The following is a 25182-nucleotide window of genomic DNA, read 5'->3' as shown; positions in this document are numbered from 1 at the left end:
ATTGCCGTAAAGGGAGACAGGGTTGGAACGAGCGGCGGCGCGGGCGCGCTCCTCGGGGCGGTAAGCGCGCCCCAGGCCTGGCCTGGCTGCTCGGGAGCGCGCCCCGGAGGCCCGCCCTGTCTTCGTCCGGCGGGACCACTGCCGACGCGGCGGCCAGCACTAACCGGCCCATGCAAGCGAGGTAAGCCGAAAAGGGGATGAGGGCCGGCCCCAGACCGCTGTCGGAGTGTGTGTCAAAGGATGGGATAGGGCGGGTCGGAGAAGTGGAAGCCGCCCCGAGCCCGACCGCCACCCTCCTCCCCCCTCACCAAGGTGGCCCGCGCACGAGTCGCGTGCCAGCTGGCCCTACGCTGTGCGAAGCGCGGGAGAGGGACCTGGTGGTGGTCGGGGCGCGGGCGGGCTCCGGGGGACCGGGGCGGGTGTGTGCACTGGGCTCAGGTCTCCGCGCTTCACCTTTGCGCCCCATCCTTGGGCAGTCCCCCTCCCACTTTCCTCCTCCTTCCCTCCCCCTTGCCCCCTTTCCGCGAGCCGGGCCAGGCTCCGCCTCCCGCATTTTTCCTGGTCCCAGGTGCTAGTCCGAGGGCTTTGCACCTCTGAAGGAGGCAACGGTGTAAATAGTGCCTTGGTTTTGTTTTAAGCGGCTACTGAGAACCTTCGCCCCAGTCCCACAAAAACTGCAGTTTTCACTCCCAGGCTCAGAGTTCTTGGTAGGGTGCTTGGGGGCAGGTTTGAAATTGAGATCTGTGTTGACCTTGTGTTTACCCGAAGCTTGTCCACCACGCGCAGTTCTGTCGCGGGGCGGAGTGAAGGGTGTGTGAGCCCAATACGGAAAGGTAAATGGCTGGTCCTTTGTATCCTCACACCGTGCTTTCTTTGCATTAGGATACATTTGAAAAACAGAAAACACACCAGGGAAATTTTTCCAGTTCTCCCAAATTTTAATTTATAAATCAGTACCCAAATGCCCTTCTGTAATTCTTGTGGCATCATCAGATTCTCCCCCATTTCTCTCCCTATAACATTTGACCCAACGTATAACAAAGTTAATCTTTTAGACTCTATAGGATTTAGCAATTACAAGAATATCACATTTGCTAGAAGGCCAAGTTAGAGTTTAGACAAATAACCGTTTTCTGTTTTGCTTTGGGCCTGATGGTTCCATAGAATTTTTTTTTTTTTTAAGCTTTCTCTCTTTTTTAGGCTTTCTCTCTTCAGTTGGAATATCTAGAATTTACTTTCTTGTTTCTTAGCAGTCACCACTTAGAGGACTCAGCAGATGAATAAGGAATTCATCTTATTACCAGTGGCATTCAAACATTTGTGAAATTTAAGAATTGTAACTGTAGTTCTGATTCGTGGATCTTCAAAGAAAGTAGAGAAGGTAGGTGAGAGACGCAACAACATTTTGTTAATCACTCTTACTACTCTATGAAGATTATTCCTGCTTATTTTCAAAGGTTTCCTTAAATCATTAACCATTAAAATTTTAACTTTATTTGCTTGGCACTTAGACAGCCATACTTCCAGCTTTCCACTGTGAAAATACATGAGCAAAAGTAGTCTTCCTTACCAAGTCAGTGCACTTAAAGTTTTCAGTTGTCATTAGCAAATTGGTAAATCATTTCAAGCCCTGCTTCTCATCTAAACTGTCAGTTTAAACAATGAGAACCCTCAAAGCCTAAGGAGATACAACTCCAAGATGATTCACACATGCAAAGAATTGAGTGTTGTTCCCCATCCCCGTGGTAGTTGTACAGAATTGATAAATCAACTCTCATTGTTAAATTGTGTGCTTACTCTGTTCTACTCTAAGGAACAACCCTTTGATATAGCTGCTTTCCAAATCAGAATACTGTAACTCAGAGAAGCTTAGTAACTTTCCTAAATCACACAGCTGGGACTTGATAAAGCTAGGATTTGCACTTGGCTAAATGTCACAACTGATTTCACAACTGTGTTCTTTCCATTGCATCACACAGATTAGTGATTTTTTTTTTCCTCCTCTCACAACTGTGTGTGTTCTTTCCATTGCATCACACAGACTAATGTTTTATTTTGCTTAATAATAAACTATTGTTCTTTCTTCATTTTTGTCTTTCCTTTTGTAGGAGGAAACTCAGTGTTTTTCCTTTCATTTTATCTTTTTTGAGGTCAGTGAAAGTTGTCTAATGGGAGAAAGGATAGGAAAATTGACATCCTGGATTTAAAATATTACTTAATTTCAGATGGTACAATATCATTATAAAACACATTAGTACACTTATCTTGAGCACTGAGTAATGTATAGAATGGTTGAATCACTGTATCATATGCCTGAAACTAATATAACACCATATGTTAACTATACTAGATTTAAAATAAAAAAATTAAACACACAATTATCAACTCTTTAAAGAAAAATAAGTTATTAATCTATAACATAGTGTTCTACCTATGAACAAATATTGATGCATTGACTTGAAATTGTACATGTTTAAAAGAATGCAGTTTGAAATACCCTTTTTCTCTCTTTGTATGTAGATTTCAAGATTTACAAAGGTGCAGGTTTGTGCAGATTTGAAGACGTATCTTATGAACTTGTAAAACAGGTAATTCATCTTTTTATTCTACAAGAGGAACAACCATTTATGGACCATCTATGACAGTATTTCACTTATATTAATTCATTTAGTTCTTGACTAAACCTCTGTGAAGTGGGCATTATTTAAAACAGTTAATTGTAAAAGCTAGCCCTTATTATGTACCAGTAATGTGTTAGTTTCTTGTGCTATGTCAGTGCAATCCCTGTGATAGCTATGTAGCATAGTACAATAGAACTCTCCTATGATAATGGAAAATGTTCTAGGTCTTCACCATCTTTCATGGTAGCCACTAGACACATGTGGCTTTTGAGCACTTGAAATGTGGCTAGTGTGACTGAAAGACTGAATTTTAAGTTTTATTTTAGTCATTTGTAATTTTAATTTAAGTAGCCACATTTGGCTGGAGGATACTGTATTGGAACATAGGGTTACTCTGAGGTCTTAGAATCTGGATAACCTAGAAAAATGGTAATACTGTTTACTGAAGTAGAAAAGACGTGAATCCTTTTGGGGTTTAAGATGATTTGGATTTAGCTGTTTGTTCATTCAGAAAATATTTAGTGAGGGGTGCCTGGGTGGCTCAGTCATGAGACTCTTGATTTTGGCTCAGGTCATGATCTCATGGTCTGTGAGATCGAGCCCTGGATTGGGCTCTGCACTGACAGCTCAGAGTCTGCTTGGGATTCTCTGCCTCTTTCAAATAAATAAATAAACTTAAAAAAAAAAAAAAAGAAAATAGTGAATGAGTGATTACTATGGGCAAGGCCCTCTGCTATGCTTAGGTAGTAGAGTCTCTTATCAAGGATTTTATCCACTTAAAGACACTCTCCTTATCTGTCCTACTGCAGAAGATAATAGCCACAAGAGATGTGCAAATCTAGCGTTCTCTGAAGAAGGAGTGCTTATTTCCAGATGCAAAGAGATAAGGGAAGGTTGTGTGTGGAAGATGGTATTTGAGCTCCATTGTAAAGAATAGGAAGGATGTGGGCATTCAAAAATGATTAAAGGGAGAGGAGGTTATGCTTCTAGAAATGAGATGGACATGATGTTGTGAAAATTACTTTTGCTAAAACACCTAAATGTTGGATAAATTATATTAGCCTTTAAATGCATAGCAGGTGTGTAGAACAGAAAGGAAAATGCCCAGGGCTAAAGGTCAAAGAGAGAGAGCAGAAACCAGAGTAGTAAACTAGCAATGTGTCTTTTGCGGGGAGAAGGCATTTGGCTGATAGCAGAAATGAAGCACAATTAGAGTCAGCTCATAGGCTCCTCTTCTCCCCACGACCCCCCCACTCCCCCCAAGGTAGAGAGGTATAATTCATACCCCTTTAACTTCTCAGGTATACAAATCCAAGAGGCACCATTCACAGGGTAGTTGGTGTAAATGTGTTTCAGGGGACGACCTTTCTCATAAAAAATAAAATGTAAAGATTTCTACTTGCAACTGTACAACTTACGGCCTTGGAGAATTACCTTCCCCCTCATTCAGCCAGGATCCTCAAAAATCCACACTCAATGAAAGGTGGGCTAGGAAATGTATCTCCTTTCTGGCAAAGGAAGATCACAAAGAAATTTTCACCCAGGTCCAGGTGAGGGAGTAAAGCTCCCCCTTGAGAACCTGAAGCTATAGGGTCTTTCATCACTCAGATTCAGGGCTCAATTTACATATCTACATGGTCTGAAAAACCTGGAAGTCAAGAAATTAAAGTTGGCCTAGGTTGGTAATGTGCCAGAGTGTCTGGCAAAAATAGTCATAGACCCTCCCTGGAATGATTCACCCTTTTTTTCTTTTCTTTTTTTAATGTTTGTTTATTTTTGAGAGAGAAAGAGACACACACAGCCTGAGCGGAGGAGGGTCAGACACAGAGAGGGAAACACAGAATCTGAAACAGGCTCTAGGCCCTGAGCTGTCAGCACAGAGCCTGACACAGGGCTTGAACTTGGGAATGGCAAGATCATGAGCTCAGCTGAAGTTGGACGCTCAACCGACTGAGCTGAGCCACCCAGGCGCTTCTGGAATGAATTACCCTTAACCTAAGCCTTTTTGAATTCTCCCAATTAAAATCATCCAAATACAAGTTCATGGTCAAAAACTATAAAACAGGTGCAAGGGGTGGTGGAACCAACAAATATGAAATTAGATTCCTCTAAGGATGTTGCATTAGAATTACCCAAAACAAATTAAAATAATGTTCAAAGAGAAGAAAGGAGAAGAATTAAAGACTTTAGAAGCAGTTCAAACTTTCTAGAAATTGAGAATCATTATCCCAGAAACTTATGCCGGGGAAAGCACTATAGGAATGTGGCAAGGAATTGTCATGTTTAAATTGATGAAAAGCATTGATAGAATGTTAAAGACTCAGAAGGGAAAAAAAGAACAGAAAGAAGGAGATTATGATAATTCAGGCAGGAAATTACTCAAACCATGTCTATAATGGTGACTTCGGGGATAAAGGAAAAGAAACTTATTTAGCAAGATTTAAATGTACATATTTAGCAACAAGTCAGATGATCAGAGTAAATGACAAGTGAAAAATGGCTGAGATTTCATTGTTTGGAACCTCAGTCTGAGATGCGGACGCTGAGTGTACTGGAGGGTTGTGTAGATAGGAGTTGTTCTTACATTGTTCATGGGAAGTACTCAATTTCTGTCCCTCAAACTATGAGAAGATACCCCTCCAAACATGAAATTATTTTCGCATACAGAGGAGTAATTTCTTAGAATTTGAAAGTATTTCTGTATTTATTTTTGAAAAGTAAATGCATTCAGATACATTAATGTCTTAAAATTCATTATGATTACTTAACATTCTCCGTCTGGAGTTGAAGAAAGAAAGTGGTGATGTGTGTTAGGTGTGTATTTAGGTGCTCTTTTTCTTCCCCCTGCCCTTATGCATGTAATGGTGAACAAAACAGTTGGTTTCATCTGTCTCAGAATCTAAGGTTTAGTGAAGATAAAACCAAGCAAACTAGGAACAGTTAAGTGAGATAAATGCCCTGGTTGGAGAAGTAAAGGGTACTATTGGAAACAAAGTAGGGCCACTCAGCTGAAGCTGGAAGATCTGGGACTTGAATATGTATAGGAGTTAACAGGTGGTCATAGGGCTGGGGGAATGATAGCACTGCGGCCTGCCATCCAGACAGAACAGTGTACGTGAAGGTCTATGAGTGTGCAAGAGAGCATGACCCATTTGAACATCTGAAAGAAGTTCGCTATAGCAGTAGAGCATAGTGATTGGTGTTAGAATGGAAGGCCTGAGTTTGAATTCTGTCTCTACTGAGTTCCAGCTCTGTGACCTTGCAGTTTTCTTTGTCTCTGTAATTCTGTTCTGAGGAGTAAATGAGATCATGTAATTAAGATGCTTAGTAACTTGGTGACACAGAATAGACACTGTGTTTACTTTTGTAATGATGATGAAGATGATGATAACTAGAACAAGGAACTGGGAACAAATAAGTAGTCAGAGATGAATTATGAAAGGTAAGTAGAGATCAGACAATACAAAGACCTTGTAGATCATGTTAAGGAGGAAAGACAATTTATAAGGGCACAGGGATGCACCGAAAGATTCTTGTAGGAGAATTAGGTGGTCAGATTGGTATTTCAGAATTAGAAGGATCACTCTGGTTATAGGGTGGAGTCTAGATTGATCATGGTCCACACTAGAGAAGGACCATTTAGGAGATTATAACAATAATCTGGTCAAGAAACGATGGTATTTTGGGTAGAGTAGTGGCAGGGAAGATGGAGAGAAAGGGTAGATTTGAAGGATATTTGAGAGATTGAATAAACATTACTTAGTACTTGATTATGTGTGGAAAGATGGGGGAGAAAGGATGTTTCTGAATATGGCAAGTGGGTGAAACTCGGTTCCGTTTACCGAGAAATTGAAAGCAAACAGGTGTTAGGAGATGGTATGGGGGATGATTTCAGAAATGGGACAGCTCATGGTGATAAGTACAAGATTGTGGGAGTGGATAGCTAAAGTAGAAGAGATGAAATACTTGTGAATAATCTTTTCTAATTTGTTTTTGTTTTTTTTTCTACTTCGGAAGACGTGTTTGAGATGTGGTGGTTTCAGCAAGGTCTCAGTTTCCTTCCTTCTGCCCTAGTAATTTGGACAGCTGCTGCTTTCATATTTTCGTACATTATTGCTATAACACTCCACCATGTTGACCCTGCTTTGCCTTATATCAGGTCAGTGAAATATATCCTTTTATAGGAGACTGTTTCATTCACATTTTAACATTGAAGCCATTTGCAATTGCACCAAAAACCATAAGATACTTAGGAATAAACCTGACCACAGAAGTCAAAGATCTGTACTCTGCTTCATAGAACACTGATGAAAGAAATTGAATAGGACACAAAGAAATGGAAAAACATTTTATGCTCATGGATTGGAAGAACAAATATTGATAAAATGTCTATAGTAGCCAAAGCCACATTTAATGCTAACATTTAAAATTCAGATTTCATGTTTGACATTACAACAACCAAAGGGATATAAAAAGGAAGTTATGTTTGGTTCTTTCCATGTGATAGAAAAAATGTGGGGATGGAATTAGATTCACTTAGTGAACTAGTTAGTGAATTACGACATTCAAGTGTCTTGTTTTCCAAATAAGTACTTGAGGTTGTCTCGGAAGAGAGATGTGGAATTATTCTCTCCTTAAAATTCAAAAATGCTGCAAACAACAGTAATAGTATTAAAATGTAATGGTAATGGCAACTATTTCTTGACCCACTGTGTACAAGGTAATGTTTCAAGCATTCTTCAGGTCTTAAATAATTGAATTGTTACAATTACCCTTTGAAGTTAGAATTATTACCCCCATTTGAGAGAGGAGGAAATGAGGTCCGAGGTTAAGTTATTTGTTCAAGGGCACATGATTCAGTAAGTGATGGAACCAAGGTTCAGTTTGACTGGATAATTTGATTCTACCGGCTCTGCTCATAATCTTTATGACATGTCGTTTAGGTCTTTCTAACACATTAAGTATCAACATTTATCAGTAATATCTTTGAAATTTCAAAACTAATAACGACGTTAGTATGGGTACTCAGTTGCATGTGCTATGTCAGTAACTCTCTTTTTTCCCAATTATAAAGGCAATATATACTTATTCTAACAAATTTTAAACAATACTAGACTGCTTATAAGAGTAAAAAATGAAAGTCTGTTTCAGCCCTCTCCAGTTCCTGCCTGTCCAGAGGTAATATAATGGTTTCGTTGATTTCCTTCCATTGTTTGTTTTGTTGCTGTAGTTGTTTCACTTGTTTGTTTATCTCCTGAAAAGTAATCTTTCCAACATAGAGAATAGCGAACTTTTAAAGGATGATAAACCAAAAGCCTAAATTTACCTTTTAAAAATATCAAGAAGAGATCAGAATGTTACCATCTACATCTGTTCTCACAGTAGCATGCTGTGGAGTAAAGGATATCAACCAATTGGGTACACTTTGGGAAGATTTACAAAAACCAAAGATACTTTAGAATTTAAGGTTCCAAGTCTAGGAATAATCTGATGAAGAATCACCACCGTTCACCACTCTGCTAGCAGAATATGTAGTTTAAGGAGCCCGTTCATTCTTTAGTAACTCTTTAGCGAGCACATATCTGTGATTCCTGAGCATCCATCAGCATTTTTACTTCCCCTTCGAGAACTTGTCTGCTTTCACTTTAAAGAGCTTTTAATCATTTAAGAGGCCACTGGGTTCTTCAGAGTTTCAGTTCTGTGATGGTACTGCATGTGACTTTCTGATAGACAGTACCCTAGACACTTCCTTTTCCATCCCTGTCATTCTGCCTTTTTATTTTCCTGCTAATGACCTTAGTAATATTACCCTGGGATCTTTCTCCAACATTCTACTGTATCTAAACTCAGTAGCACTTAATTTTACTTCTCAGGCTCATTTCCTTCATCTGAAAAATGATTGAGTTAGACTAGATGCTCTGCAAACTTCCTTTCAGCTCACACACCCTATCTGAAAGGTTTAGTTGTTAATAGTCCCAAAAGACATAACCAAGTGTAAATTTCACTCCAAAGACAACTCCACTGCACATGTGCTTCAGCGGTTCCACTGCACATGTTCTCTTAGCGGTTCAAGTAGTGGACGCTCAGGTAGAATGCACAAGACTAGTACTGGGGCACGAGGAGAAATTATTAGAACTTCTGTATTTTGTTTAAATCTCAATGTTTAAATTTATATAATATATACATTTTGAAGTTACATGATCAGATTTTTTTTTTTTTTTTTTTTGATAGTGTATGATCAAAATAATTTGATGACCTCCGGGTTGGGGCATCATGCTGATGAGGTGATGGACTTGGCTCTTTTCACTTGTGGGCCAGTTTATGTCATTCTGATGCAGAGCCAAGGAAGGAGCACACTTAGCCAGTCGTCTTGGAAATGCATGCTTTTGTTTACTTATGGGATAGTTCAAAACCGCATCACTTGAAATACAACTATTATGGATTATTATGGATTTTTTTTCTGATTATAAGAATATATATACATTATTTTTGAAATTTTGAAAGGTAGAAGAAACTAACAAAACCACAATCTCCACCTCCTGAAGGTGATCAGAGTAACAAAATCTTTTGTTTCTGAAGATACATTTTAGAGTCAGAAGGAACAATACTTAGAATTGATATTTGATACTTTAGTTTTCCTGAACTTAACCCAACTTAACTCGCCAAACCTTATTGATTCCTTACCAGACACGAGTTTCCATTTCGTTTTTAATCCCATTACATTGTGTTAGTTGAGATCCTTCTTATTTTCAAAAGAGACTTTGAAAGTCTTTGTCTTTTTCATCTTTACTGTAGTTTGAAGGAAGGGAAAGGAAGTAACATTTAATACGCATCTCCCCTGCGTCTGCTACTTCGCTAGATCTTCACATGTATGACCACAGTTTCATTTCCTCTTGTTGGTCTGACGAGGCTGGGAGGGAATTAATAGCCCCATTTTGCAGATAAGGAGCAGTCAGAAGGACTGAAAAGAGCATACCCAAGGTGTTGCAGTAAATGGTGGGTGGACTGTTGATCTGGATCTGTGTATTCCACACTGCCCTGAAACACAGGCATGTAAACCGATGCATTGCAATACATTGTACTAATTGATTTCGATAGAAGTCTGGACACAATGCTTTGTGAGTCTGCACTCTGCTAGAGGAGTTGGCTAAGGCTATGGAGGGGAGGGGACTCAAAACTGGTCTCGCGTGGAAGCTCCAGGCGGGCAAGGGCTTTGTCTCCTTTACTAACCACTGTATTCCTGTCCCTAAAATACTGTCTGGCACTTAGGAGGTGCTTGATAAATGTTTTTTTAATTAACAGGAAATGATTAAGTATTAATTGAATTATAGGCAGCATCAACAACAGATGCCAAAAGACAGAGTTGTGAAAGAGCCTGCGATGTTTAGGGAATGAATATTCTGGTGAGACAGATGAACACACCTGCCCAGGATGGAAGTCAGGAACACAGCCCTAACATACCCAGCATGTGCTTTTGTTTGTGTGTTTTTCAAATCATTTTCTGTTGATTTCTGTTATGTGAAAAAGAAATAAGCTAAAGCGATACGAGAAAAAGTGAACCAGGTAGGATATTGTGAGCTCAAACTGTCATGATCGCATAAAATTATATAAGAGCTGAACTTACAAATGTATAAAAAGACAAAGGATTTGAAGTAACCCTGCTATTTTTTATTCTTTAGAAAAAATGCACATGTATACCTAGTGTGAGAAATCCACATACCTTCTTTTTTTTCTTTCAGTGACACCGGTACACTGCCTCCAGAAAAATGCTTGTTTGGGGCAATGTTAAATATCGCTGCAGTTTTATGTAAGTGATGGGAATTATTTTAAAAATTGAAATTAATAGCTAAATTAATTTCCTTCTTTAAACACTACTCTGTTGTTTTACTTTCTGTTTACTGGAGGGACTGTTATCACTAAATTATTGATCGCAGGTATGTTTCTTTTAAAAGAAAAGCAATTTCTAAAAATGCTAAATTACAGAAATCATAAAACATATCTATGAAGCTATTTAACTTCTCATCCAAAAAAAAGTTGTAAAGTACAACCAAATATTTCTTGAGGCCTTAAGTGGATTTCTTAAGGAACCAGTAGAGGACAGAAAGCTGTAAACACACTGCTCACAACTAACACCAACTAAATTCATTTGGGATAAACAGTTTAGAAGTTTGAGAGCAGCAGTGGAACCACGTTTTGATTTTTGAATGATGTTCTAATGCCAAAAGAATGGAGTTCTACTGGATTTTACATTCCTGTTTATTTTTTTGAACCAAACTTCATTAATGATTTACTAAAATATTTTTTCTCTCAGTTTTGATTGTTTTAAATATTTGCATTCTTCCATATGATATTTATTACTTCAAAAATTGAAGTCAAGGAAATGATTCCGTGCATAGAAATTCTTCTTATGACTAAAGTTTTCAAAAACTTGTCTACAAAAGCATATCTCTGTTTCCTTTTCTACACTTCTGAGATCTTTGATAATATTTTTGCCATGGAAAATTTGATTTGATTTGACTCTTTTGACTAATAAGGATAGTAAAATGGGTTGTTGTGTGGATTTTCCCCCTGTGTAATTGACTGCTATATCTCATTGAGCCAAATTGTAATAATTTGATGAGAGTGAGGCAAATCATCTTTTAGTGTTTTGTTTTGTTTGCCTAGACTCATTTTATCCATATTTTGGCACTAATTACTTTAGACTTTAATGCTAATCATATAGAATAGTTTGTGTTTTATATAACACTTATTAGACATTTTCAGAAAACATCAAACTTCTCTCTTAAGTTTTATCCTAAATATTTGTAAACGTGAGGCCCACAGGAGGCCAGTGCCTTTGAGTCACACAGAGATATTACTAGTTCCATAATGCAACCTTAAAAGTTCTTTGAAATCGACAGCTATTTCTGCTTTTTGTTTTTTCTCTTCTCTCAAATAAAATGTAAAAGGAAAATCTACGATATATGACCTTTGTTAACTGTTGGCAACTTTATTCCCTGGTTATTTATTACTTTGTTGTCATTCGGATTATCTCTTCCCAGGCATTGCTACAATTTATGTTCGTTATAAGCAAGTTCATGCTCTGAATCCTGAAGAGAATCGTATCATCAGAATAAACAAGGCTGGCCTTGTACTTGGATTACTGAGTTGTTTTGGACTTTCTATCGTGGCAAACTTCCAGGTTTGTGCCTTAGCCCAGCATAGGTATTTTCCTGAAGTACCTAAATTAATACATGTTAAAAAGGAAACCTGAAACATTCAGTTACACACTGTTATTGTTTCTTTGCCTTGACAAAGTAGAATCCCCTACCATTAAATTATTTGGCCTTCTTAGAGATCACTACATATACAATTAGAAAAATTCATTCTCAGTAAACTGCTGAACACCTATAAATTATTCTGACCTTTTAAGGATTCACAGAACTCTTTATTTATAAATTATCCCTTTAAGGGTCCACAGGACTCTTCATTTATTAGACTCTTTATTACTACTTAGTTGGTGATTACTCCAAGACCAGAGAGAATTGATATAAATTATAAGTGACCAAATTATAGACTTAAACTTAAAAAAAATATGCCTGACACCTATTTTGTATTTATATTCTTGTTAAGATGTTCCCATTGATCACCTCTCTTTCTAGGTGTTCAGCCCCTTATATGAGTAAGTAAAGGGAGGATATGGAGCTCTTCCAGCTTTTTCCTCAGGGAATTCTCAAAGTGGTAGTCAACCTTCATAAACATTTGCCAACTCTTCACATTCCTTTCTATTGACATTCTTTCAGCCACATCCTGGGCACATTGTGTCTTTTGATTAATCTCTCTACAGTCTTTATAAAGTTTCAGTTTAGACGTTTGATGCCCTATTTATACACACTCATCATACAAATATACTTATAGAGGCATATTCATGCATCTAGTGTAGTTATTTTTGGTTGATGGATGGCTTTCCTCCCACAATGATTTAAGGCCTTGACACTATCCTTCTTTGAGCTCTGCTGTTCCCTAAGTCCTTAATGTCTTCTGCAACCAGCTGGCTGAAACAGTCAAAGAGAACATGCAAAAACCACACCTGCTTTTTACAACTTTAACGTTAACTAGAATTAGTCACATCATTCTAGTAACATGTATTTGCTAGACACAGGGGTGCTAGGAAATGAAGTCTTGCTGAGCATCAGTTCCTGGGGCAACTCTAAACCATGGAAGGGACATACAATTTTTGGTGGACAGCTACCTAGTTGTCTTTGCCACAAATAGGGTCCTGCCTTCCCTGATCAGTTTCTTTCTTTATTTTTTTAATTTATTTTTATTTTTTAAAATGTTTATTTATTTTTAAGAAAGAGAGACAGAGTGCAAACAAGGGAGGGGCAGAGAGAGAGCGAGACACAGATTCCAAAGTAGGCTCTGGGCTCTGAACTGTCAGCACAGAGCCCACTGCAGGGCTTGAACCCACGAACTGCAAGATCATGACCTGAGCCGAAGATGGATGTTTAACCGCCCAAACCATTCAGCAACCCGCCCCCCCCCCCCCCCCCGTCCATCAGTTTCTAAAGCTCAGTGTTTAAAAATATGTTTTGGAAATTTGGAAATTTTTAGTGTATGGATAGTGATTCTTTGCTCTGGTTGTCCCTTGATCAATTTAACAATATTTGTCACCCCCATGTGGGAAAATGAATCCCAACCTGACTTCCACACTTAATTTGTTACTTCTACTAGTAACTAAAATTTGTTTATGCGATCCAGTAAATTCCAGTGACAGTTCCTGATTGCACTCATACACACTGCCTTTCTACCTTTATCTCATTCACCTACAAAAACAGTTGATATACTTTTTTGTTGTTGTTTTCAGCTTTCATTCTAATTTACTTCATCACCTGAGCCTTATAATTTTGAATCAAATTCCTTTTTCTCTCTTGGTCACATCTCTTTTCATGCAGCTTTGGACCTATTGAATTTCTTCTACATCCTTCCTTGATGGCTTCATTGCTGGGCCCTGTTTATAAGCAGACTCTGTAATAGTACCCAGATATCCTTCCTTCCTTTCTCACATAAACTGTTACTGCTTATTTTAAGTGGCGAGTGCATTGCCCCCTCTTCCCACTTCTCTCTTGCAAAAACAAACTCTAGCTGATTGATACAGGAAAAAAAGGTCCACAAACCAGATGTTTACAGTTCTAGAGCTTGACTTGGAAGAGACTCTAGCACTGTGTTTTAAAGTAGGGACTTATGGGTCTTACCTCTTAAACATGTGTTGAAAGCATCTGCTTCTGTCCATTTTCATCTCCACTTCTCTCCCTACCATCTCCTTCTCAGCCAGTTCAGATTTCATTCTCTCTCATCTGGACTACTGCCATAGTTGCCTGAATACTTCCTCTGCACTCACTCTTGCAAGCCTTTCATTTAATATTGCTCCGGTATAATCTTTTGGAGCTATATATACATCCTACTCTGTTTCTCTGTACCCCTGCTTAGAGCTGTACAGCTCCAAAGTTTCATGCAAAGACATAGAATCAAGAGAGAAAAAGGAGTTTGGCAAACTGCCTGCCAAGCTGCTTAATTAAGTCAAAGGTCTTACATGATCTGGGTGCTGTCTACCTCTTTAACCTCGTTCTGCATCATTCCCCTTCTTTTTTTTTTTTTTTAATTTTTTAATGTTTTATTTAGTTTTGAGACAGAGAGAGACAGAGCATGAGCAGGGGAGGGGCAGAGAGAGAGGGAGACACAGAATCTGAAATAGGTTCCAGGCTCTGAGCTGTCAGCACAGAACCTGACACGGGGCTCGAATTCACAAACCGCGAGATCATGACCTGAGCTGAAGTCAGATGCTCAACCGACAGCCACCCAGGCGCCCCTGCATCATTCCCCTTCTTAATGTCTTCCCTTGTACATAACACTGGACTTTCTTTGTTCTTTGAATAAGATAAGTTATTTCACTCCATTTCATGTTTCCTTTGTTGGACATTTCACAACCCCAAGCCTAAACAGATCGAGGTGTCTTAAAGATCTCAGTGCACGCTGTAGTTCCTCAGGGAAATCTGTGAATAGACTTGCTTCTGTGTAGTTTGAGTTTTCTTTATTTGTATTCTTTGTGTTCTCTAAGCTCTGGAAACAAATTTCTCACAGTACTTCTTACAGTCTAATTTTATATCTATGGTTTTTAAAAATTTTTAGTTGATCTAGTTCTCCATTAATTGTAAGCACCATGGGTTTGTTCACCGTTGTGTATATTGCATATTTAGCACCTAACATAGTACTTACCACCAACATGTTCTCATTGTTTAGTAACTTCGTGAAGAGGCTAAAGGACTAAGCAGGATGGCTAAAAATTCTCTTGTGATTATTGTGGCCGTCTATATATTTTTATTATTTTTTTTAATGTTTATTTATTTTTGAGAGAGAGAGTGCAAGCGGGAGGGACAGAGAGAGAGGGAGACACAGAATCTGAAGGAGGCTCCAGGCTCTGAGCTGTCAGCACAGAGCCTGATGTGGGGCTTGAACCCACAAACCGTGAGATATGACCTGAGTCAAAGTCAGATGACCAACCAACTGAGCCACCCAGGCGCCCCTTTTGTGGCCGTCCATATATATGTATATATATGTATATATATATATATTTTTTTAATATATATAATTTATTATCAAATTGGTTTTGATACAATACCCAGTGCTCATCCCAAAAGATGCCCTCTTCAATACCCATCACCTACCCTCCCCTCCCTCCCACCCCCCATCAACCCTCAGTTTGTTCTCAGTTTTTAAGAGTCTCTTATGCTTTGGCTCTCTCCCACTCTAACCTCTTTTTTTTTCTTTTTTTCTTCCCCTCCCCCATGGGTTTCTGTTAAGTTTCTCAGGATCCACATAAGAGTGAAACCATATGGTATCTGTCTTTCTCTGTATGGCTTATTTCACTTAGCATCACACTCTCCAGTTCCATCCACATTGCTACAAAGGGCCATATTTCATTCTTTCTCATTGCCACATAGTACTCCATTGTGTATGTAAACCACAATTTCTTTATCCATTCATCAGTTGATGGACATTTAGGCTCTTTCCATAATTTGGCTATTGTTGAGAGTGCTGCTATAAACATTGGGGTACAAGTGCCCCTATGCATCAGTACTCCTGTATCCCTTGGGTAAATTCCTAGCAGTGCTACTGCTGGGTCATAGGGTAGGTCTATTTTTAATTTTTTGAGGAACCTCCACACTGTTTTCCAGAGTGGCTGCACCAGTTTGCATTCCCACCAACAGTGCAAGAGGGTTCCCGTTTCTCCACATCCTCTCCAGCATCTATAGTCTCCTGATTTGTTCATTTTGGCCACTCTGACTGGCGTGAGGTGATATCTGAGTGTGGGTGGCCGTCCATATTTAAAGAGATCTAATGAGATTTGAAAACTCTGACTAAAAAGATACAAATTTAATTTCTTTTAAAACAACTGTGTATGATAATATTCAGCAAAACAAACACATATGTCCTCAATGCCTACTTAGAGGAATTTTTCCCCTCCTAGGAAATTTACCCTCAAGGAAACTTGGAAGGGTCAAGTAAGCAGAAATCTATGTTAATTTCATAAGGCTGCCATAACAAAATACCGTACATCAAGTGGCTTAAAATAACAGAAATTTATTCTCTGAAAGTTTAGGAGGCCAGAAGTCTGAAACCAAGATGTTAGTAGGGGTGGTTCCCTTTTGGACACAGGCTATTCCATGCCTCTTTCTTAGTTTCTGGTGGAAACCAGTAACCCTTGGTATGCGTGGCTCATGGCATAACTCTATAATATATGCCTCTGTTGTCACATGGCATTCTCTCTTCCTGTAAAATTTATCCTCAAGGACACCTGGGAGAGAGGATAAGTAAGCAGGATATTAGTTCCTAAGTTTCATTAACTGCTTTTAGGTAAAGTTTACAGATATAATCAATATGTAATTTATAAGTTCTTTATCAGACATTGGCTCCTGACCACACATAATCTCTGTAATTTTTCTTGTCTTTGTCAAAAGATAAGTTTTTGTCTTTGATAAAGGATATATTTTTAAAGAGGATAAAAGTGTCAAAGACTTTTATTTAACTTATTAATTCATGAGAGAAATACTAGGAATTACAAATCAGCTCAAAAGAGAAGTCAAAGTACCACACATTTATTGTCAGATAAGGAATGTAAAATAAATTTATGATGCAAAACTGGCCATTATTCACAGGGTAATAATTAATAGCATTCAAAAGGACACAGTTTGCATTTATGCAGATGTGGATTATTTGTATTACTATCAGTGTTCTATAAGTTAACTTCTGTCTCTGTACATAACTTTTTTTTCCAGGTACAGAACACTTTAATCTAGCTTATGCAAGGAATAGGTCTATCATTGCCCTTTCTAGTAAAATGAGTATAAAAGGTATAAATACCCTCTTTTCCATAAGTGTGAGTTTCTGTGACTTTCAATCAAGTTTCAATGCATTTGTGCAAAAGCATTACATAAAATATGCCCAAAGAACAATGGTTATAATAAATATGAATAGAATTCTCTTCTGTTCTCTTCCTTTACTCTTCTTCCCTGTGAACAAATATAGAACTATTCTACACCTCAAAGGATGGTTTGTTTCATTTTCAAAAGTCGTATGCAAAATATTTACCTATGAATTCTAAGCTACACATAGCTTTATTATTACAGAAGTTTTCTGTGAAAAGTAGCCTCATCCAAGCCAAGTAAAATTCACATTTGTGTAGAACTATACCCAGAGGCTCTAGCATTCCATAGGAAGAATGCTGTCTGACCTATTTCAAGATCTTTTGCTGTTTCTCTGGTCTCAAAAATATGACAAAATTTAATGTACAAGCTGAAGCACTGCCAGTTAAATATTCCTGCCAGTTTTATATTCCTTTATTATAACTATAAAAATATAGTAATAAATGTTCTCCATTTTTTATTTTTACTTTTTAAGTCACAGGGTTTTATTGATGGGACTGTGTACTCGTCCCAGATGGTCATCAATCAGGTTCTATCTCTAGCATCATCACGATATGAGAATATTTTTAAGGGGAAAAGTTCACCCATATTCCTTCTCATAGCCCTAAAATAGTTAATTTCATTTTTGTCTATATTTTTCCAGCCTTTATCCATACGTACAGATAAATTCCCATATGAAGATAAGATAGTACCATTTTGTTTTATTTTTTATTATTTTTTGTATTGTTTTACAGGTGCTGAAGGGTTTTTTTTCTGTTACCCAAAGTGGAAATGACAATGCATTTTTTTCCCTTCTCAGTACTCATAACTCATTGCCAGTTATAACACCGCAAACTGCATCAAAGTAGCCTTTTCTCTCCAAAAGAAAACCAATGGCGTTGCCAAAAATGTTATCTTTTACTTCTTTATACTGGAAACTTCCTGTAGCTTCAACTAAGAAAGTTGGGTTCTGTATTTGTGAATTAGCACAGTTGACTGAAAGGAGGGGCTCAAGCCCTACCTCTTCCCTCTTGCTACCCCGTGATGCCCTCCGTGCCAGATGCTGTGCAGTGCCTTCCCAACCACATGAAATACAGACAGTGCCAGCTTCGAGAATTAGAGGGGCTCAACTGAAGGTCTTTGTAGGATTTTTGGAGAGCCACTCTTGTCACTTTTAAGCAGAGGGTATATGTAGTAAAAAATAAAATGTAAATGGATACCGGTAAGAGTGAGGTAAAGGGGGAAAAATTATAATTTATGATAATCCCTTGTATACTTTATCAATACCAATCAATTAGAGCCAAGGTGGGGTGTTTAAATTTTTTGAGACTTTAAATTGCTTTTGATTTAAATTGGGTTTCAGTTGAAACTCCCTCCCTCCAGCTTTCCAACCTGCTAATCTCCCTTTGTTGTGCATTACTCTTTTTCTATAGTCCTTATCACCATCTAACATACTATGAATTTTACTTGCTTCTAAAGTTTATTATTTATTGTTTTTGCTTCTTCACTTGAATATAAACTCTGAGGGCCAGATGCTTGCCTGTTTTGTTCACTGATATATCTGAGTAGTTAGAACAGTGCTTGACACACAAGAGGCACCCACAGAAACATGGTATTCAATGAGTAAATGAACAACTACTGTCATATTTTCAGTAGTGGCATATGAATAATTTGTTTTACTGTAGTCCTCTGGCTTATGCTGAGTAGTCTAAGAGAGAATTACTTCAAGAACTAATTTTGTAGAATTCGCAGTATTTTTGCACTCAGTGAATGTTCTATTGAAATCGCTGGCTTGTGCTTTTAAATATTGTGTTGGTAATGTGTTTTGAGTTTACCTTATTTACTTATTTCTTCTTTCTACCTCTTAGAAAACAGACTTTTTTCCTGTACACATATGTGGAGCTGTGCTCACCTTTGGTATGGGCTCGTTATATATGTTGGTTCAGACCATCCTTTCCTACCAAATGCAGCCCAAAATTCATGGCAAACAAGTCTTCTGGATTAGACTATTGCTGGTTATCTGGTGTGGAGTAAGTGCATTTAGCAGTATCCTTTGCTGTAAAATGTGGCTCCACTTGGAAGGGAATTGAATAACAGAATTTAAGTGAACACTGTTGGCATATTGTAAGCAGGTCTTTTGTGGGTGAGATTCTTGGGTTAGTAAACTAAAAGACTTGAAATGTGAAATTCAAATTTTACATAAGACCTCAGTAATTGAACTAGGAACAAAGCTGATGTTTAGCCTGACCATACTCACTTCAGACATCTGAAGGATGAGTTTATGTCCTTGAGAACAATTATGGAGGATAGTACTGATTTACTGAGCAAAGGGGAGTTGACTCTACAGACCATTTCATAGTAATCCTCCAGGCACATTTTAATTTTCACTACTGCTATGTGACATCTAGTCTTTAAGAAAATGGGTTTGGACCTTGGTAACAAATGTATGAGTAATCCTTTGGGACCTTTAAAGTTATTTTTATTTTGAATGTAATTTAAATGCACAGGTCTTGTCCGAGATTCTCCTTGACTTACTTTTTTTTATAGTGCTGACTTCCTCATCATTGTTGCACAGTGGCAATTATGGCAAAGATGTAGACCAGAAACTCCATTGGGACCCCGAGGACAAAGTAAGAGCTTGGAATCTACAAAACTTAGTTTTATATTAAAGATGACTAGTTTGGTTGGTTTTGATGTATTCTTTTGTGTCATCACCAAAAATGAAACTTTTTCAGTAGAATAGTCAATTCTGTTAAATTAGGATTATTTACTATGTATGATTGAGTTTGTGTAGAATTACCTGTGTTATTCTCTCGCGTCTGATCAGTGAACATTTTCAAGACATGAAGAGAATCGTGATGGCAAAGAGTTTTCTCAGAAATTGTCTCTCCTAAATATGGATGTAGTGTACAACATACCCAACTGAGATCTTTTATTATTAGAAATCGTGTTTTCTGAATTATTATCTGGAAGTTTATTATTATGGACTCTACATTTGGGTTCCAGTATACTGGATATCTGAATGGAGATAGCATCTTTGATCCTGAGAAAAAAAGTGGAGGGACATATACTAAATAGATGATAAAATAAGTTCATCTGTTTTCACAAACCTCTCAGTGGCATTTCATTTTAAGTTATTTTTAAAGAATTAGCCCTGGATAGGACATGTTTATAAGAATGAAAGAATGGAATAATTTATTAGATTCTTTCAGTTATTTTTTAAAAATAGTTTTTAATGTTTATTTACTTTTGAGAGAGAGAGAGACAGAGCATAAGTGGGAGAGGAGCAGAGAGAGAGGGAGACACAGAATCCAACTAGGCTCCAGGCTCCGAGCTGCCAGCGCAGAGCTCAACGTGGGGCTCGAACTCACGGACCGTGAGATCATGACCTGAGCTAAAGCTGGACGCTTAACTGATTGAGCCACCCAGGTGCCCCATTCTCAGTTATTTTTTTTATTGTATATATTTTTTTATTTTAGAGAGAGATATATGAGCAGAGGAGAGGGACAGAAGGAGGGAGAAAGAGAATCTCAAGCAGTCTCAATGCTCAGTGCAGACCCTGACCTAGGGCTTGATCTCATGACCCTAGGATCATGACTTAAGCCAAACTCAAGAGTTGGATCCCCAACCAGTTGAGCCACCTAGGAGCCCCTGGATTCTCTTAGCTATAATCCATATATTATTTAATGCTCTAAAAATGACACCACGTTTACCATGAGCATTTTTTACCTAAACATTTTTAGTGACATTTAATGAATCTTATGGTTGTGGGAAAGGCAGTAACTTCCTGATCATAGAGAAGTTCTCCTGTCTTAGTTCTCAGATGGAAATTTTATTTGCTCTGGATGAAATTTACAGTAGGTAAATCATTTAGGAGGAACTTTCTAATGTCTGTCTTTAATTCTTGAGCTAGGTTCAATAAATTAAGGATTGGGTTTTTTTCCACAGAAAGTTCAGATGTGGAATTATTTATAAAATATAAATGGAATTAAGTTTTTAAACAAATCCGAATTTAGATAGTTTATATTTACAGAAGAATTGTGAAAATAGTACAGAGGGTTCTGTGTTATCAGTGTATTCTATACCTTCCCCTTTTATTAACATCTTTAATTAATATAGCATGCTTGTTATAGTTAAACTCAAATGGACACATTTTTAACAAAAGTCTATAGTGTATTAAAATGTCCTTAGTATTTACCTGATGTCCTTTAATTTTCATAAGGCAGATTGGATTATAAATTTTATGGGTTTTTTGAGAGAAATTATAGATTATTTGAATGAAATTTCACAGAACTGTTCTTTTTTTTTCCATTGTCACTCAAGGGTTATGTGCTTCACATGATCACCACTGCAGCAGAATGGTCTTTGTCATTCTCCTTCTTTGGTTTTTTCTTGACTTACATCCGTGATTTTCAGGTAAGAAAACACAGCGTTAGATTTATGCAGTCAAACTTCCTGCAGGTGGAATAAGAGAAGTTTCTATAGGCAAGTCTCCAGCCTTTTTGAAAATTAACTTCATAAGCAGCAATGCCAGAAGAGGAGCGACTCAGGGAAATTGTTTCTGTGTTTGGAGAAGTAGTGTATTGTTAGTAAGGTATTCAACCTTGAAAATAGGGCTGTAGAACAAGTAAATTTGCAGAAACTTTTTCACAGAATTTTCATCAACTCTGCCTACGTTTCCTGATTCCTCCGCCTACTGATTCCTTTTAGAAACCAAAGAAAAATGAAGAACTTCTGAGTAGAGAAGCTTGGTTTTCCCAACTCTGTTGGTACTACAGTTGATACCTTTGTCAGTATAGCATCTGTCTCACTCTTGTTACTCATTAGAATTGATTTACATCCTCAATCCCATAAATGTTCCTCAGAACATATCGAAGATGTGATGTTGAAGACATTGAAGATGTCTTTAAGGAACAAACGTCTATATATAATTTTCTTTTCTGTTACAGAAAATTTCTTTACAAGTGGAAGCCAATTTACATGGATTAACCCTCTATGACACTGCTCCTTGCCCTGTTAACAATGAACGAACACGGCTACTTTCCAGAGATTTATGATGAAGGGATAAAACATTTCTGTGATGATTATGATTCTCAGGGATTGGGGAAAATGTTCATGAAAGTTACTTACTCTGCTCTGAAATTTTCAACCAGTTAATCAAGGCTGACAGTGACTTTGATGAACACTGATAAACAAGAGACATAAAGCCGTTTGATAAGTTATTTTAAAGGATATCATCAAGAAGAGCATGGGAAAACATTTATGCCTATACTTTTTTTTAATCCCAGAAAATAAAACCAAAGGACTACAACATTGTAGATTTTTTTCCTACTTATGAGAAACAACCAGAAGTGTACCAAGCAGTCTACAAAATCCAGCCTTTCATATTTTCTAAATCATCGTAAAGCATGTTTTGTTTGGAGCACTTTTATAAGGACATTTTCCAGGACCCTGGATACTCAGCATTGCTCAGCAGCTCCTTTAGAATTGGGTTTTGAAGTAATAGTTTTACCATATCACTACATTTCTTACAGTCTTTATAAAATTTTTTTCTTCTGGAATCCACTTATTAAGGGGAGCAGACCTGAATTCATGTAAGCACTTTCATTGCTTAGGCTTTGCACAAGTGATTCTGTAGGTGTTGATTTAATTCCTGCCATAAGGCCAAATACTATGCCAACTAGTCTGTCACACATCCTTGCAAGAGGTTCATGAAGCTTAGTCTCTGAAATGGGATTTTAATCACTCGATGCATGAGAGAAGTAGCTATAGGTAAGTTTACTTCAGTTGTGATCTACACAAAACAAGGACTAGTGTTCATACATAAGGCTGAAAGGTTGTGAGTAATAGCAGATATGATTAATAGAAGTTACCACAAACTGCTGTCAAGAGCTTCTGAGATTTTCATTTATATAGAAATTATAATTATTTGTAAAAGTAGTCTTGAATGAGCAAATACTAACCCTTTTAAACAGGGTGTGATCTTTGTAGGAAGGACAAAATCAAAGGGGGGAGAGGGGGAGAAAACTAGGTACAAAATAGTTGTGATACTTGTATCCACAAAAACAACTTTCTCTCTCTCTCTGTCATGCAAGTGATTGGATAGCTTCTACTTGGATCCATATCTGTGCAGATAAAGAATGGTTTACAGATCCCAGAGAAAATTCAAAAGAAGAAAATGATCATCCAGAAGGTTCCCAGTGACTGGTTCTCAAAAGAATCTTTGAAGAAGATTAACAGGGTTTATCATTTTAGAAGAAATGATTCCATGGCCAAAATAAAAGATGGTGACAAGTTTAACGTATAAGAGGGAGCACTTTAAAAGAAAATGGTTATCTGGTGGAATTAGAAATCTCAATTAGGAATAAGTTTCTAGATATAAGACTGTGTAAGTAATACTGCTGAAGACTTCTGGGCTAATAAGACAGAAAGTGGAATAAAATACTATTTACATAGGTCACACAGTAGTGACCATGGGAGATACTTCAGTAAATATCGATGCATTGAAATTTGACATCACTAGAAAAATATTTGGATACAAGCCATGAAAAATTTCTTTCATGCCTCTGAAAATCATAGTGCAACCACAGCTGAGAAACACTGGTGGGTCCTGACTCCTGTACATCAAGGAAGCTGAAATTCAAGTTGTGAAGGACCACATATGGTGAGAGGGGGATTGATAGAATCAAAGTTTATAAATTACATGTGGGGAGGATGACACAGGAAGAACTTGGACTTACAGGTCTGTACTAGAATATTAGGTTTAGAAATATGCACTAACACATTAAATTCTTATAAAACAAAAAGTTACTTCAATAGTATTTTAATCCCATTATGTAACTTTTACTCTTAAACATAACAGAGGGTGAAAATGTTAATTCAAAAAGGGATTATAAATAGATTTTTGAATGTGTGTTTATCCCTCACTTACACTGAAGTAATGGAAGAGAACCACACCCTCCCTTAAAATATGACTTGCCTCCAATGTCAGTACAGAAGCTTGTATAAACAGATAAGGCATTCCTCTTCAATTCAATCAACGTTCCTGTATTGAATATTTAGCTTTAAGGATAGAAGGTTGTTAAGCTGACAAAATTAACAGATTCTATGAACTGAATGTATTTCTTTTTTGTTCTGGATACACAGCAAAACTGCATTTCCCAGCCTCCCTTTCAATTAAGAATTGCATGAGACTGAATATTAGCCACTGAAATGTAAGTGAAATGGATGTATTTGTTGTTTTCATATTAAGATTCTGAAAAACGGGAATGCCCGTCCCCTTTTTTTCCCTCTTTCCAGTCAATGGATATTATTGATGATAAGATTTTAGGAGATGGCAGAATCACATGGTAAAAGGAACCTGAACTAGTCCACTTCTAATTTTAGATTTTAGAAAATCAAACAAGATCTTCTATAATTTAGGAGCTCCATTTTTATCCATCCTAGTTACTGAGATTATATTTTGCTGGAATAGTGTCATATGTTGTAAGTGCTCAGTGGATTTATGAAAGAGAAAGAACTTCTCTTATCTCTTCTGCCTTGTCCTGTATAGACTCACTGTGAAATGAAGTTCAGTAAACATTGGCTTATCTTTATAAATCCGTGATTTATGTCTTGCTTCTTTTCAATCAGCCAGATTGCTAGTTTTAGAAAGAATGTACTCACTTACTAGGAAGATAAGAACATAGAACAGAACTAAAATAGGAAAAATCTTTCTGAGGCATTGTGAGTGTAAGCAACTGTATCCTCCAAAAGGCATGGTAATTTGAGAGAGAGTTCACCTTCTCAGGAAGCCTGAGTGGAATACAAAGAGAAAACCTCAAATTCTAACTTATGCCTTTGGAATGTAGTGCAAAGAGAAACTCCACATGTTTGGAAAGCTGGCGATTTAGCTGAAAAACCAAAGGTTCTACTAAGTTCTCACCAATTCTCAGATCCCAATTCCTGCTGAAAGGAAATCTTCATTTAAAATATTTGAAGCAAGTGGTAAAACTAAACTAAATCAGCACAGCTCATCTCCACATCAACCACAGATTAGATTGATGCAGCTTCCCAGTCTAAGAGCCTGACAAGGAATAGGCACACCCTTTTGTGGAGGTAATTATTATTTATTTTCATAC

At 37.5% G+C, this 25182-nt stretch overlaps 1 protein-coding gene across 8 annotated transcripts; it reads left to right on the top strand.

The window, feature by feature from the left end:
• The first annotated feature begins 67 nt into the window (after positions 1–67).
• Positions 68–24661, top strand: DRAM2 (DNA damage regulated autophagy modulator 2). 8 transcript variants are annotated; one of them, XR_006206544.1, is made up of 11 exons: positions 94–181; positions 1251–1381; positions 2521–2588; positions 6639–6780; positions 10361–10428; positions 11663–11802; positions 18931–19108; positions 19610–19692; positions 21386–21478; positions 22012–23726; positions 24209–24661. XR_006206544.1 is itself a non-coding variant. In XM_042953385.1 (10 exons), exons 4-10 carry the CDS (start codon positions 6650–6652, stop codon positions 22117–22119), a joined length of 801 nt encoding a protein of 266 aa, XP_042809319.1. In that variant the 5' UTR covers positions 68–181; positions 1254–1381; positions 2521–2588; positions 6639–6649; the 3' UTR covers positions 22120–24276. The 8 variants fall into 8 exon arrangements, 5 of the variants coding, with proteins under 5 accessions (XP_042809319.1, XP_042809320.1, XP_042809321.1 ...); XR_006206543.1 differs by having other exon boundaries at positions 22012–22656; positions 23158–24276; XR_006206542.1 differs by having other exon boundaries at positions 22012–22834; positions 23158–24276.
• Positions 24662–25182: the final 521 nt, after the last annotated feature.

This window comes from Panthera leo, chromosome C1, assembly GCF_018350215.1.
Source record: "Panthera leo isolate Ple1 chromosome C1, P.leo_Ple1_pat1.1, whole genome shotgun sequence".
In the NCBI taxonomy this organism is placed as follows: domain Eukaryota; kingdom Metazoa; phylum Chordata; class Mammalia; order Carnivora; family Felidae; genus Panthera; species Panthera leo.
Note: the sequence above shows the minus strand (reverse complement) of the source record. Positions and strands in the feature narration are given on the sequence as shown.